Here is a 16274-nt window from a genome sequence, read left to right as displayed (position 1 = left end):
AGGGCAAGCAGAGGCTTCCCCCACGTCTTAATAACAGACTGGACTTTTCCTCCAGGAACTTGTCCAAACCTTTCTTAAAACCAGCTATGCTATCCGCTCTTACCACAAGCTCTGGCAACGCGTTTCAGAGCATAACTATTTTCTGAGTGAAAAATATTTCCTCCTATTGGTTTTAAGAGTATTTCCCTGTAACTTCATCAAATGTCCCCTAGTCTTTGTAATTTTTGACAGAGGGAAAAATCGATCCACTTGTACCCGTTCTACTCCACTCAGGATTTTGTAGACTTCAATCATATCTCCCCTCAGCCATCTCTTTTCCAAGCTGAAGAGCCCTAACCTTTTTAGTCTTTCCTCGTGTGAGAGGAGTTCCACCCCCCCTTTATCATTGGGGAAATGCTGAAAACCCAACCTGGTGAGAGCCAAAGTTCAATACTCCTGTGGTATTCCAATTGATCTCGTGCATATTCCTTGTGAATATCCTGAAAACCTGGCTGTCTGTAGGGTCACCAGAGTAAACTCTGCTAAACTGAGCCAATGGACAGTCCTGGCAAGAGACAGTACTCATTGGTAAGTTCTTGGTTATCACTGCATAACCTGTCAACAAATTCTACCCTTTTTTTCTGCATAGGTCCTCAAACAATATCAGATGACACCAGACATGTGGGAATCACGAATCACAGCCTGCTATGTGGGACATAGAGGCATTGCAAGGTACTGTGAAAGCATCTGCATTCAGAGAAGACATTCAATGATAGTAGGGTTACCCGACGTCCGGATTTACCCGGACATGTCTTCTTTTTGGAGGCCAAGTCTGGGCTTCTGGATGGCTTTTCAAAACCCGGCACTTTGTCCGGGTTTTGAAAAGCTTCCTCTTCAGATCGCATCGGGAGGGGGGCATCCGCACATGCGTGGATGCCCTCCCGACCGAAGAGAACAGGCTGAGGGGGGATGGGTCTAGGGGTGAGGCTGGGGCATGATACGAGCGTAATGGGATGGGGATGGGTAGAACTGGGTGGGCCTGGGGTCTGGATTTTACGCTTGTGTTTCTTTATCAGAAATGAAGGGGTGGATTCAAAATAAGACTAGTTTGGAGGAAGTGACTCTGCTGCTCTTTGAAGTCTGCCTATCCTGTGTGCAGACGAAAGTGCATACATTTGTTTTTGGGGACCCGGTTAAGGTGAGGATTTAAACAACATGGGCCTAGAGCAAGAAGTTTAATTCTCAACGATTTACGTTGAAGCTAAGGTTATTTAAATTCCATTCCAGTTCTTTATTTTTGTCAACTTTCATCCTGGGAGGGAGAATTGATTATGAGATGGAAGGGAGGAAATGGGGGAATGGATGGGGGGCGGGGGGATTATGGTTTATTATATAAAATGTTTGAAGGAATGATAGAATTTTATATAATATATGGATTAGAATTTTAACATTTGTGAATGATTTATTATTTTTAAATAATATCTTTCTGTATAATTTATATGTATTTTTACTTTATTCCTTTAATAAAATGTTTGAACATAAACAACATGGGCATTTTTTTGTATTTTCTTTTTTTTTACACACTGCAGGATTTTCATGTTTATTCTTTTCTTTTTCTTTTTTAAATTCTTTATTCATTTTATAACTTACATCAAGTGTACAGTAAATAGTAAACAATTATTTTTTTTGTATTTTCTAATGAGCAGGAGGAGGAGGTGATAGGCCAGAGCCCTTTACGGGGGTTCAAGCACTTTGGATAGGTTCCTAGAGGATAGGGGGATTGAAGGGTACAGATAGAACTAGAGGTAGGTTATAAAAGTGGACAAAAACCACTTCACAGGTCACGGACCTGGTGGGCCACCGCGGGAGCGGACCGCTGGGCGAGATGGTGTATATTGGGAAACAGTTCAACATGCCCAAGGTTTTTTTGGAGTCAGGAAGAGACATGGAATCCTAAAGAACCTCTGAATGCACCCCACGTTCACAGTTGTTTTTCATCTTTCCACGTTTTTTCAGGGATGAAGCTGAGATGAACTATCTTAAAATTGCCCAAGACCTGGCCATGTATGGGGTGACTTACTTTCCCATTGCTGTAAGTATGTTTTTCCTTTATAGGATTACCAGAGGTCCGGATTTACCCAGAAATGTCATCTATCTATCTCTCTCTCTCTATCTCCTTCTCCCAGGGGAGCTCAGAACGATTTGCATGAATTTAATCAGGTACTCAAGCATTTTCCCCTGTCTATCCTAGGAGGCTCACCATCTGTCTAATGTACCTGGGGCAATGGAGGGATTAAGTGGCTGGTAGGGGTCAAGAGTGGAGCTGGGGCAGAGTCATGTGTGCTCTTTTTTTACTTCATAAATATGGTAACCCTACTCCTGTATAAATTCAGTGTTTCCACATATCTCTTCCATCCATTCACCTAAACACTTGTACCTTTGCAAGGACAACAGGACTATAAGCCCATAAAGGCAATGGGGGAAAAATCGACTGGCACAGTCTGCCCCAGAGTCATTCTGTGACCCCATCTTGAATTCACTGCTTTTCAGTTTCACCACAATAGCCAGTTTGGAGGGGATGGGGGTGGGGGGGGGGGGGCAGTGTTCCCTCTAAACTGAACAGATGTCCTCCAAGTGCATTGCTGTCAGTGGGGGCCAGTGCTTCAATAATGTGCTTTCAATCACTAGAGACAGGCAGGTTCCCGGTGGCCGTGAAACAGCACCCCCCATTGGCAGGACAGAAGGTGGAGGACTCCCACTCAGTTTAAAGAGAACAGAGAAATTCTGTCTGATTGTCATTTCACAAAATGTTTTATGTGCTTTTCCTTTTTTAGCACAATAAGAACCAAGCTGATCTCCTTCTTGGTGTTGATGCAAAGGGTATCCATATCTACAACATTGCTGATAAATTATTACCTATTAAGTCTTTTGAATGGAACAGAATTAGAAATATTTCTTATAGTGATAAAGAGGTAAGTGCAGTGTCACATTTTGTGTGTGTGTGTTTTGGAAAAGGGAGGGAACCCTGGGGGCTGAGAAGGGCAGTAAGTGTGAGCAGAGGTCATCTTAGTGGTGTAGCGAACTGTCCCGGGCACTGGCAGCTCTCCTCCTCTCCGCCCACCCACCTCTTGAAATCTTCGTCGATTGCCAGCAGCATCTCCTACCTGCTGGGTGCGCCAGCCTTAGTTCTGTGTGGGGACAAGGAAGTGACATCAGAGGGAGATTTGAGACTGGTGTAAGCAGCAGGTAGGAGATGCTACTCACTTCAGGTGAAGATTTGAAGAGACAGGGGTGGGGAGGCCAGGTCCAACAGCAAAGAGTGCGGGGGGAGCCATGCATGGCATGGTGATGCTTGATGCTACTGTCCCTGGTGCCTCCTTCCCTCACTACACCACTGCATAAAGAAACATTGAAACATGACGGCAGATAAAGGCCAAATGGCCCATCCACAGCATAAAGGCTAAGGCTCTTTATACCTTCATTGTGATGTCATAGAACTTTAAGGTTATAGAAATATGACAGCAGATAAAGGCCAAATGGTCTATCCACAGCATCCACTGACTTCTCCTATCCCTATTGACTAAAGCTCTTTACACCTGCATTGTGATGTCATAGAACTTTAAGGTTATAGAAACATGACGGCAGATAAAGACCAAATGGTCTATCCACAGCATCCACTGACTTCTCCTATCCCTATTGGCTAAGGCTCTTTACACTTATATCAACATAGCCCTGGAGGAATGATTAGATAAGGCTCCCCTGCTCACAGGTGACACAATCTAACCTAGTCTAATATGATCCAGTACTGGTTTTTACAGTTACCACATCCTGTGGAGAAATCCATGTAAGCAGCAGGCAGTCAAGTAATAACAGGACTGACTCTCTCTGTCCTAGGTGATATAACATCATTTGGTAGCCTCAGGATTGCAGTATAACACCAGTTTTGTCACAAAAACCCCCTTCCAAATATGTTTGACTTCTGAAAATAAAAGGCTGGTTAAATGACTTCCAAATTGGTTTTTTTCTTTCATGCCTTAGAAATTTGAAACCCCCTTCCAAAACCATAAGAATAGATCTGTGGCTGGACGCATGGAAGAGATTATAAGTTCCAAAACTTTAAATAAATTGATACCCTGGGTAGAGGAAAAGTAGCCTAACTTTTCAATCTTTTTACACTTACAAAAAAATGTCTGGATCATCCCTTTCATGAGAATGACTTTTCAAAGGAGCTGGCTGGTACATCAAGTCCTTCCTCAGCCAATAGCCTGACCACAAGCTATCCATAGATCTGGAGCACATACCATGTGGGCTGCCTGAGACCACAGTCAACCTTCTGTCCGCTCACTTTGCAAAAAACCAAGGGAGGTGCTCTCATCCGAATGTTCACTGTTCCTCTTTTCTCCTCCTCCACAGCTAAAAATTAAACCACTTGACAAGAAAGCAGAAGTTTTCAAGTTCTATTCTCCCCAGCTCAAGGTGAATAAATTGGTAAGGCCACATGTAAGCGTAATTTTAAGCAGTTGAGGGAACAGTCCACGTGAATAATGGGCACCCTTTCATAGTACATCAAATTAGATCAGCCATAATGGAGCTAAAATCAATAATTTGCAATTCTCGAAGGTCTCTCTCTACAGGAGAGATGTTAAAGAAATATTTTCTTGAAGCTCTGTAATTTCCTTCTGTGGATAATATTGGCATCATACTAGCCAACTTGTCAAAATGATTGGGGATGCTAAATGCAACACAAATTACCCCTCCCTGGACACAGGAGCTTGCTCACCACAGAGTTGGCACCTATGATGGAGCTCTCTAAACTGTATTATGCTTCTTGTAGGTTAGTGTACTGTAAACCATTTACTTTGCTTGATAACCAGCATTTAAACATGGGTGACTGGGGCCCGATCAGAGTGGCTGGTGTGGCACTGGCCACCTTGTTGGGCAGACTCGATGGACCATGTGGGTCTTTTTCTGCTTTTAATCACTGTGTTACTGTGTTATTTTATTTCAGTGGCATATTGAGGGGTGGTGGCACTTGGTATCCCTCCCTAGGGGTGGTGGGCATTCTCCTCCCCCCGTACCCCTTCTAGTTGTCATCGGCAGTGAGCAGGGTCTCCTAACTGCTGCTCGTGCCGGCTGAGCCTGCCTTCTGAAGTCACTTCCTGGTCCTGTGAACAGATAGTGACATCAGAGGGAGGGCTGAGGCCAGTGTGAGCAGTGGTGGAGACCCTGCTCACTGCTAGTTGCAACTAGAAGAGGTACCGGCGGGGGGGGGGGGGGGAGGTGATGCATTTAAAAGAACCCCCTGCCAATGCTCCCTCTAAGGATTAGCCGGGTGCATGCAAATTGTTTCTGTGAGTGCCAAGTTCTAAAAAATTATTTTGCGTGAGCAACAAGTTCTAAAAAACAACAATTTTCCAGAATTGCAAGTATTCTTGTGAGTACCTAGGCCAATCAGGGCCTTAGGCCCCTCCCAGTACATCCCAGGGTGTGCAGGGAAGGGGGAGGCCCGCCATTTTGAAGAGGCCAGCCTGCCGTCAGGATGGAGTGGGCATCTCCTCTGCCAATTCTGTGTGTGTGTGTGTGTGGGGGGGAAGGGTGGGATCACGGGTGTCCTCAGGCTCCTGCCAAGTGTGTGTATGTGGGGGGGTCTTCTGCCCACCGCTGCTGCTTTCCACGCTGGCTGAGCTGATTGCAGGGAAATCCCTGATCAGCTGAGCTGGCAGGACTTCCCAAGGCTGCTAGCTTCGGGAATTTCCCTGCTGGATCAGCTGATGAGCCAGCAGGGGAAGCCCTGAAGCCAGAAGCTGCGGGAAGTCCTGGTGGCTGAGCTGATCGGGGATTCCCCTGCTGCGATCAGCTCAGCCAGCAGGGAAACAGCAGCAGCAGCAGCGGCGGCGGGCAGAAGAAAACCTTGAAAAATTTTGACAGGAAGGTTTTCCTGCGCAGGCACTAGGCACAGTTCCTCCCTCTTTTACAGGGCTGCTTCGCAATCAGGCATGATTCTCTAGCCGGCGCTGTCACATGATTGACATGGGATCGGCGGCCATTTTTTAAAAGATGGACGTTGACATGGGCACTGGTTAGAGGATCTCTGGCTATTTGTTGAATCATGCCTAGCAGTGCCTAAATGAATTAGATGCCAGTAGGTGCCTAAAACGTAGGCAGCGGTATATTAGGCCAGGGTTTTCTTGGCCTGAAACACCTAAGGTAGGTTCTACCGGTGCCTAACTCAATGCACACCCAAACTCCACCCCTAATCATGCTTACTGTTCGGGTAGAGCACCTCGATGTAAATGCCTGTCACAAGGTGAGTTAGACCTCTATCAGCTAGTTAATTTTTAAAATTGTTTTAATAGGTTTTTAATGGTGCTTTCAATTATCAGTGCTAATTAACCCCGATCTAGGCACCTACCGGTAGGAGCCATTTATAGAATCTAACTACACTATATGCGTAAGACCCTAGGTAAGCCTGGAAAAAATGTCAATTTATTTTTATATTTTATATACTTCTATCATCAAATCAGTAGGCAATTTGCATAATTATATACAGTCAACAAAGCACCACTACATTACAAAATCCGCTGAGGCAGCTGAGTAGAACCAGGCGATCACTGACGGGCTGGTAGGAAAGTGATGATTGGTTGACGTCCTACTTAATTCGCAATTTGAACCAGGCTGTTAAAGCAGGTCCTTACCCACCCCTGCATTTGTGATATGCTCAGACCCACCCGGGGACTGCTCTGAGAACTGACGCTGCTGTTCTCCACAGATCTTGCGCCTGTGCATTGAAAACCACGAGCTGTTCATGAGGAGGAGGAGGGCGGACTCCGTCGAGGTGCAGCAGATGAAAGCTCAAGCGAAAGAGGAAAAAGCAAGACGGAAGGTGAGTTTCCTGGCTAAAGATCCTCCTCCCCCACCCCAACCCAGCACCAACAGGGTTCCTGGCGTAAGACTGCCAAATGGCTTCAGGTTCACTTGACAGGGTTGATCCAGTTCTAGGTTTAGCCCTGTGCCTATACGAGGGATCTTCAAAAACTTTCCACACTTTTATTTTCTTAAACAAATTACATCGCTTTTCCATATAATCACCCTGTTTTCCCTGACTGACTAGTCACATGACATTCTACGACATGTCCTCTTACCATTTCTCCCTGTTCCAACCATTTCCTGCAAAAATATGAAAGAGCGGAAACGTTTTGAAGAACCATTGCATATTTACCGTATTTTTTGCTACATAAGATGCACTTTTTCCCTCCCCAAAAAAGTGGGTGGAAACGTCTGTGCGTCTTATGGAGCAAATGTAATTAAACACCCCTCCCCAAGAACGAGTTTACATTTTTGGCGTGGCGTGCACGCAGAAAGCAGCTGCTAATTGCATTGAAAGTACACTCCACCAGAGGGGTAGCTACGAGCTCCATAAATGTTAGTGCTGGTTGCACACAGTTTTAAAATCAGTTTTAATACTGTTAATTATTGGTATATTTATTACAGAGCAGAACAGAAGCATAGTGTTGAGGAGTTTTCCCCGTTTCTCTCCTTCTAGTTATATCTTTCATTACAGTGATGCTTGACTGCTTTTGTACAAACTGAGAGGGCAGGAGCAGCTGGCTGGGAAGGAAGCAGAGTTGAAAAGATGACGGACATCATTCTGCACCAACTTATGAGTTCAGATACGAGTAGATAACCCTAGTGTTCGGGACTACTAGACACATCTATATGAAAGATGATTATCGAGATAAGAACCTAATCTTTCTTTAAAATGGTGTGTCATGCTCAGGTGTCCTGCACTAACTATCAAATTAGCGTGCAATTTTTTTTTTTTTTTTGAGGGAGTGTGTCAGAAGGGACAGAGAGTGAGCATTCCTGTGCTAATCAGTTAGTATTGACCACATTACCGCATGCTAACTGATTACTGTAAGAATACTGCGTGAGTCCTTACCACCTAAAAATGGTAAGTACTCATGTGGTAAAACTTTTAATAGCTGCATACTAATGGCGATATTAGAGGAAGCTCTACTGAGATAAGGAGAGCGAAACGGAGATCTTCCGTCGGGGATGGCCGGGTAGTTCACTTATACCTGAGCTAAGTACTATCACAATATTGATATAGGAAGATTATTCAAGTTAAATAATCTCAATGTACAGTATAATATGATAGAAAAAGATAGAAAAAGATAAAACAGTATAATAAACAAGTTTGTGGACCAATGATAGTTCACAGGATAGTTATACGCCGGGACGTGTTCTAGCAGCGACTGTGAACATTTGAGACCCACTATAAATTACTCAAGGAATCTTATTGAATAAGATGTTGGATTTGTGATTCTGCAGTACCCTACATATTTTTGAAGTTGGATATTAGAGCATGGTCATTAATAAAAAAAAAATATAAAAAAGACTGCAGTAAAAATGGCCTTAGTGTGTGGGAAAAATCCTTCATAAGGTCACATAAAGGCCAGTTTTTGCTGCAACGTAGTAGAAGGACTCTATGTTAGGGTAAAACGTTGGTGCAGAATTAATTTTCCCTCCTACTCAGAGTTGTGTTTTTTTGGAGTCGATGGTTAGACATCTAGCCTTCAATATGCTTTAAACTTGCAACACTATACCTTAAGTGACGCTATTACAGGATAAATGATCTGAAATTCATCTGTCACAAATTCCTTGACCCCTCCCCCCCTAGATGTTATGAACATGGCTTCTGTACTGTCCCCACCCTTCCCACCTTGATTGGTCTGAGGAGCAGAAGACTTGACTCACTTATAATAAAATCCTTATTGATTTTCACCCTCGAAAAGAGAAGATTGAGAGGGGATTTGATAGAGACTTTTAAAATATTAAAAGGATTTGACATAATAGACCAGGAAGAAGCATTACTGACATTTTCAGATGTGATACGGACAAGAGGTCATAGCCTGAAACTGTGCGGCAGCAGGTTCAGGACAAATGTCAGGAAGTTCTGTTTCACACAGCGAGTGGTGAGCGCTTGGAATGCTCTCCCAGAGGAGCTTGTGGCGGAGACTAGTGTTCAGTGTTTCAAGCGCAAGTTGGATGCACACCTTCTTGCAAATCATATCAAGGGATATGGGCAATCCGGGTCTCCAATAGGGAGCACCTAACTGGGCCTCCACGTGTGCGGATCACTGGACTGGATGGACCTAGGTCTGATCCGGCGAAGGCGTTTCTTATGTTCTTATGTTTTCCTGATGTGGCCAAAGCTACGCAATTGAAATGGAAATAATTTTTGGCTTTTAAGTCTAGGGCACTGGTTCCCAACCCTGTTCTGGAGGACCACCAGCCAGTCGGGTTTTCGGGATAGCACTAATAAATATGCATGAGAGAGATTTACATATAATAGAGGTGACAGGCATACAAATCTGCTCCATGCATATTTGTTAGTGCTATCCTGAAAACCTGACTGGTTGGTGGTCCTCCAGGACAGGGTTGGGAACCACCGGTCTATGGTATTAGCTTTGGGTGCCACTTTTTCCTGAAGTTTCCTTGCAAATGTTTGTTGAAATTTCAAGATAAAGAATATGCACTTTGGGATTCACTGCAATTGGAATAGGGTTACCAGATTTTCCCAAATGAAAATCCGGACCCATGGCCATGCCCCCAGGCTTGCCCAGTTCGACCCCTTTCCGCCTGTGCCACACCCCTTTCCACCCCCCAGTCCTGCCCCCAGATGGCATGTGCAGATTCGACACAATAATATCACTGCGTTGCGTCTGTGCATGCGCCGATGCCCCTTCCTGACGCGATTTTCATGGGAAGCTTTTCAAAACCCGGACAAAGTACCAGGTTTTGAAAAACCGTCCCTCCGGACTCCCGGACATGTCCTTGAAAAGGAGAACATGTCCGGGGAAATCCGGACGTCTGGTAACCTTAAATTAGAACAAATCCTTAAATTACGGGAAAACTCAAATGAAATCTGATTTGAAATAGGAGTTTAAAGAACAATGTTGGATTTTTGTTCATCTTGAATTGCCTATGTTTTATTTCCTTTATAGTATCATTCTCTCTTGATGTGGGCTTGATGGAATATCGTAATATTATATGCAGTTTCTGAAATTTATTTTTCTTTCCGATTTCCATATCTTGTACTACGTTTGGATTTCATTCAATAAAATTTATTAGTAATAATAAAAAAATCTAATCCTTAAATTTGATACAATTATAGCGAGAGCAATTGTGAGCCCCCCCCCCAAGCTTTTTTTTCTTTCGTTCTCCAGATGGAGCATCAGAGATTCTTCAGGGAAAAGCAACTGCGAGAAAAAGCTGAAAGAGCAAAGGAAGATCTGGAGAGGCGCTTGTTTCAGCTGGAGGAGGAGGCAAGAGAGGCCAGTAAGACGCTGGTAAGGACGAAGGCGGATTTTTGAAGTCTATTTGGCTTCTTTTACCTCCCTTTTACAAAACTGGGATAGCGGTTTTTAGCGCAGGCCGGCGCTACTCCCGACACTCATACAGTTCCTATGAGCATCAGGAGCAGCGCAGAGCATTCAGCGTGCCAGCATGTGCTAAAAACCGCTTTCACGGTTTTGTAAAAAGGGGGGGGGGGGCGGGAATTTTTTAAAAAAAAAAATCTATTCTCTGTAGATTAATAGGCTGATCTTTCTGTTCCAATTACAAATCACTGTGAATTAAATCCCAAATATTTTTTTTATAGAAGGGAATTCAAAGAGAACAATGGCACTCATATTTTCAACATAATTATGGCAACTTACCATATAAGTCCATACCATAATCCAGAGTTTACTGATCTTTTATTGGTTGTGACCTCCATACTTGCGGTTGCAGTGTTCCCGGTGACCCTGATTGCTGGCCAGGGGTGGGACCCCGAATGTGGTGTGTGCAAATCTGTTCAAGGTCAAGACCATATGTACTTTGGGTAGCCCTGGACTCACAACCTCTTGCCTTAAAAAAAAAAAGTGTTATGCATATAACACCAGTTCCAAAAGAACATAAGAAAATAAACAGTATTTTTTTTTTTTTTAAGTTCACCAAACTGAGCTGAGTTTAAATGGTGGTTAAAGCTACAGCCTTGGCACCCTGAGGTTGTGGGATCAAATCCTGCACTGCTCCTTGTGATCCTGGACAAATCACTAAATCCCTATTGCCCCAGGAACATTAGATAGAGTGAGAGCCTGCCAGGACAGATAGGGAAAAGTGTTTCAATATCTGAATAATTTGTAATCTGTATAGAATTGTAGGATATGCAGAATATAAATTATTATTATTTTTTTTTTAAGTAGAAGTAAGGAAAAATTCGGGAATTCCAGGCCAGTAAGTCAGACTTCTGTGGAAAGCAAATTAATGGAAACATTTTTAAAACAGAGAATGGTGAAGTTTCTGGAATCCAGTGGCTTACAGGACCGGATTACTAGAGGTAGACAAGTCTGATCAATTTCTTTGACTGGGTGACCAGAGAATTGGACAGAGGGAGTGTCCTAGATGTGGTGTATTTAGATTTTAGCAAAGCCTTTGACAGTGTTCCACCCAGATGTCTAATAAATAAACTGAGTGCCCTCGGGATGGGTCCCAAAGTAACAGGCTGGGTCAGGAACTGGTTGATTGGTCAATGGAGATTGCTCCGAGGAAAAGGATGTTACCAGTGGTGTGCCTCAAGGTTCTGTTCTTGGGCCTGTTCTTTTTAACATTTTTTATAAGCGAAGGGCTGTCAGGTATGATTTGCCTCTTTGCGGATGATACCAAAATAGTGTGAATAACATGAAGAAAGATCTAATGAAGCTTGAAGAATGGTCTTAAATTTGGCAGCTAAAATTTAATGCTAAGAAATGCAAGGTCATGCATTTGGGCTGCAAAAACCCGAAGGAGCGGTACAGTTTGGAGGTGAAGAACTTTTGTGCACGACAGAAGAGTGGGTTTGGGTGTGATTGCATGTGATGATCTTAAGGTGGCCAAACAGGTTGAAAAGATGACTGCGAAAGTTAGAAGGATGCTGGGATGCATAGGGAGAGGTATGGCCAGTAGGAAAAAGGAGGTATTGATGCCCTGTATAAGACTCTGGTGAGACCTCATTTAGAATATTTTGTATAATTCTTGAGACCGCCCCTTCAAAAAGATATAAACAGGATGGAGTCGGTCCTGAGGAAGGCTACTAAAATAGTCGGTGGTCTTCATCATAAGGTGTACGGGGACAGACTTTGGAGGAAAGATGGGAAAGGAGAAATATGATAGAGACGTTTAAATACCTACATGGCATAAATGCATATGGGGCAAATCTCTTTCATTTGAAAGGAAATTCCGTAATGAGAGGGCATAGGAGGTGATAGGCTCAGGAGTAATCTAAGGAAATACTCTTTTACAGAGAGTGTGGAAGATGTGTGAAATAGTGTCCTGGTAGAGGTGGTGGTGACAAAGATTGTGTCCAGTGGCGTGGTGAGGGGCACCCGGGGCGGTGGCACTCCTATCCATCCCTCTTCTGCGTGCCCCCCCCCCCATGTGTGTGTATGCCCCTTCCCCATACCTTTTTAACTTCAAGTTTTAAGTTTTATTGTTTTTCGATATCCCGCAAATCACATAGTAACTGAGCGGGTCTTGAAAGTGACCCCAGAGAGAGCACCGAAGTCAACGCGGGTAGCTAGTTTGTGGGGCGCACGCGCAGCAGAGGGAGGAGTGGGAAGGGGGGGGGTGGAGAGGAGGAAGGATGCCAGCGCCTTTACTACTCCACTAGCTGTGTCTGAATTCAAGAAAGTGTGGGACAGTCATGTGGGATCTCACAGAGAGGAAATAGTGGATGCTGAGGATGGGCAGACTGGATGGGCCATTTGACCTTTATCTGCTATCATGTTTCTATGTTTATTGATTGCCAGGACTTTTGGAACAAAGTGAGGCTCACTGTCAGTTTTTAAAATCATGTAAAAGATTTTCTACAAATGGGGTAGACTGTATCCGGAATTGCTGTGAGAGGGGTATGTTTAGAGAAAATTACTTAAAACACAGTTGATGCTTTCTTTTAGACAAACTTTTTTTGGCAAACCTGATGAGTTGTTTATGATCCACAGTTATGATATTAATTTGAGTTTATGACATGTTATTAACTTTTATACCTCATCAAAAAACACTCATAATAAGCTAATGTTTATGTATCCCTCATTTAAGAACAGTTGTTACAAGAAATTTTTGAATAGGACATTTGCCTTTCAACTAGGCAAACTGAACTTAGGAACATAAGAACATAAGAATTGCCGCTGTTGGGTCAGACCAGTGGTCCATCATGCCCAGAAGTCCGCTCATGCGACGGCCCTTAGGTTAAAGACCAGTGCCCTAACTGAGTCTAGCCTTACCTGTGTACTTTCTGGTTCAGCAGGAACTGTCTGACTTTGTCGTGAATCCCTGGAGAGTGTTTTCCCCTATAACAGCCTCCGGAAGAGTTTTCCAGTTCTCCACCACTCTCTGGGTGAAGAAGAACTTCCTTATGTTTGTACGGAATCTATCCCCTTTTAACTTTAGAGAGTGCCCTCTCGTTCTCAGAAACCTTGGAGAGGGTGAACATCCTGTCTTTATCTCTTGGTTAAGCCCGCTTATTTGTCAAACAGATTCTTGTAACGTTTTTAGGAAATTTTTAAAAACACACTTGTTTGATAAGTGCGTTAAATAATTATGAAAGCTTCTTCTTGTCATCCATTTTTATCAACCTGATGTACCTTTCACTGATTGTACAGTTCTTCGTTGTTGTTAACCGCCTGGAACTTCGTGGTTGGGCAGTATACAAGAATAAATTTATTATTATTATTAAGCCCTTTAATAATAAATTTAATAATTTAATAATAATTATTATTTAATATTTATTTAATATTTTATTTATTATTTAATATTTATTTATTTAATAATTTAATAATTATTATTAAGCCCTTTAATAATAAATTTATTATTATTATTATGTAAAAAGCTTTGTTAGTATTTTTTTAGCTATGAATTTTAAGGTTCCTATGTATGTTTATTTTATTATGTTATATTTTAAGATTATGTATATATATCTTGTTAACCGTTTAGTCATAAACGGTATAGAAATTTTTTAAATAAACTATAGAACAACTGAAAGATTCAAAGAACAAAGACTAGGGGATGCTCAATGAAGTTACATGAAAATACTTCCTAAAACAAATAGGAGGAAATATTTTTTAACTCGGTGAATAATTAAGCTCTGGAACTTGTTGCTGGAAGATATGGTAACAATAGTTAGTGTAGCTGGATTTAAAAAAGGTTTGGATAAGTTCCTGGAGGAAAATTCCATAGTCTGCTATTGAGATAGACTTGGAGGAAGCCAATGGGATTGGCAGCATGGAATGTTGCTACTTTTGGGTTTCTGCCAAGTACTTGTGACCTGTCTTGGCCACTGTTGTGTGACACAGTATGGCTATTCTTATGTTGATAGATATGAATCTTATTTTTGGTTGCGTGACTCATGGAAGTTCCTTTTTCAGCTTCGTTCAAAGGAAGCAGCTGAGTGGCTGGCGGAGAAGGCTCAGATTGCAGAAGAGGAGGCAAAGCTGTTGGCCCGGAAAGTTGCAGATGCTGAGCAGGAGAGGTTCAGGTTAGAGGTCACTGCGCTGAAGACCAAGGAGGAGAAGAGGTTAATGGAGCAAAAAATGAGAGAAGCCGAGCTGATAGCTGTGAAACTCATCAAAGAGTCAGACAGACGGTGAGGAAAAGCAGGACTGAATGAGAAGAATTTGTTTTGCCCTGGATTAAGGACCAGAGGGGTCAGTCCTGCATATATGCCAAACACACTAAAAAATACAACTGACTAGAAGAGGGTATGGAGGCCAATCTTTATTACTGACCTGACATAACCCATGTTTCGGTAAACTGCCTACATCAAGGGCCAGTTATTTAATTATTTAAACAATTACTCGCTTAAACCTAAGTGGTTCACAAAAATACATGCACAATCATCAAAAAAACAATACAACAACAAATAAATTACATTCATCTAAAAGTTCTCCAAAATAAATAATTAGCCCCCCTTTTACTACACCGCGATAGCGGTTATTAGCTCAGGGAACTCTGTGAGTGTCAGGAGCAGCGCAGAGCATTCAGCGCGGTTCCCTGCGCTAATAACCGCTATCGCGGTCTTATAAAAGGAGGGGTAAATCTTTCCTCTACAAATAATGACCTCATTGAAAAATGTGTCTCCTGAATTCATAACTAGTGTGCAATCATTTATGCATACAATTTTTTTGTGCAACTGCTACACGGTACCGCAATTATGGACTCAAAACTTGTCAGTGATACTTCCTGACACGTTGTGAGTGCGCTGTCGTAGTATTCTTGTTCTGAATCCAGGAGACATATTTTTCCAATGAGACCACTAACTGACCCCTGACACAGGCAATATGTCAAAACATGGGCCCTGTAGGATCACTAGTACAGATTTGTTTCTTGCTTTCTTTCTGTGTCCAATCAAATTGTTTGGCCCTGTCCTGAATTAAATCAAACTTCTTCTTTGGAAGACACATTCTATAGGCACCTCTCCTCCTCCCCAGCGTCTCTCCTCCTCTTCACACCTTTTCGTTTTAAGAACCCCTCAACTGGTGTCTCAGGGCCCCGTCTGGAGGGCCTCTGCAGACGTCGATGTGATGACATCACGCATTTGCGTGATGTCATCGTCTCGACGTCCATGCACTTAACGGAAGCCCTCAGGCTGCCACCCCAAATTTAGTGTGTACCCGGCTCGCAAAGTTTATGAGATACTGATCTTGGAAGTCAAAGATTGTGACTGTAGTCTGAAAGTTCCTTGCCTATCACAATGTGACACAGTCATCTTTTCAATACTCAAAATGACGCGGTGTCCAGCCCAAATTATCTGGATAAAGGTTGGAGGGTTTGGAGGTGTGCCGAAGAATGATTTAGTCAACCTGAAAATGTCAATACACTTCTCCCTCCGTATTCGCGGTTTCAGCATTTGCGGTTTCGATTATGTGCGGTTTTTAGCTTGCTGACTCCTTCCCCCCCATTACGTCAGCTTGCAAAGAGAAATCGCAGATTCCAAGCGTTTACAGAGAAAATCGCTGAATCCCAGCACTTTCTTCACCGTGTTTTGCCTCTCCTTCAGGAACAGGCCAGGTCTCCCACAATGTTTATTCGCGGTATCACCATATTCGCGATGGACTTTAATAGAAAACAGCGAATAACATATGGAAAAGTTGTTTGCGGTTTTTCTGTATTCGCGGGTCTGTGAATCCCCTATCACAGCGAATGCAGAGGGAGAAGTGTATTGCTCAGCACTTTTTGGTTAATCTGGACTGCGGAAATAGCGGTGCCAACATTAACCG

General features: G+C 43.0%; 1 protein-coding gene across 5 annotated transcripts in view; it reads left to right on the top strand.

Moving 5' to 3' along the window:
* The window catches only part of LOC117349097 (merlin-like), a 71122-nt gene that overhangs the window by 33414 nt on the left and 21434 nt on the right, over nt 1-16274 (top strand). For 3 of the 5 annotated variants that reach the window (XM_033922096.1, XM_033922095.1, XM_033922094.1), the window contains exons 8-14: nt 629-711; nt 1996-2071; nt 2814-2951; nt 4393-4467; nt 6749-6862; nt 10209-10331; nt 14424-14641. In XM_033922096.1, the coding sequence (XP_033777987.1) occupies nt 629-711; nt 1996-2071; nt 2814-2951; nt 4393-4467; nt 6749-6862; nt 10209-10331; nt 14424-14641 (827 nt within the window). The remainder of the gene's footprint in view (nt 1-628; nt 712-1995; nt 2072-2813; nt 2952-4392; nt 4468-6748; nt 6863-10208; nt 10332-14423; nt 14642-16274) is intronic. The other 2 variants (XM_033922097.1, XM_033922098.1) reach the window with 2 other exon arrangements.

This window comes from Geotrypetes seraphini, chromosome 15 (genome assembly GCF_902459505.1).
Source record: "Geotrypetes seraphini chromosome 15, aGeoSer1.1, whole genome shotgun sequence".
Taxonomy (NCBI): domain Eukaryota; kingdom Metazoa; phylum Chordata; class Amphibia; order Gymnophiona; family Dermophiidae; genus Geotrypetes; species Geotrypetes seraphini.
Note: the sequence above shows the minus strand (reverse complement) of the source record. Positions and strands in the feature narration are given on the sequence as shown.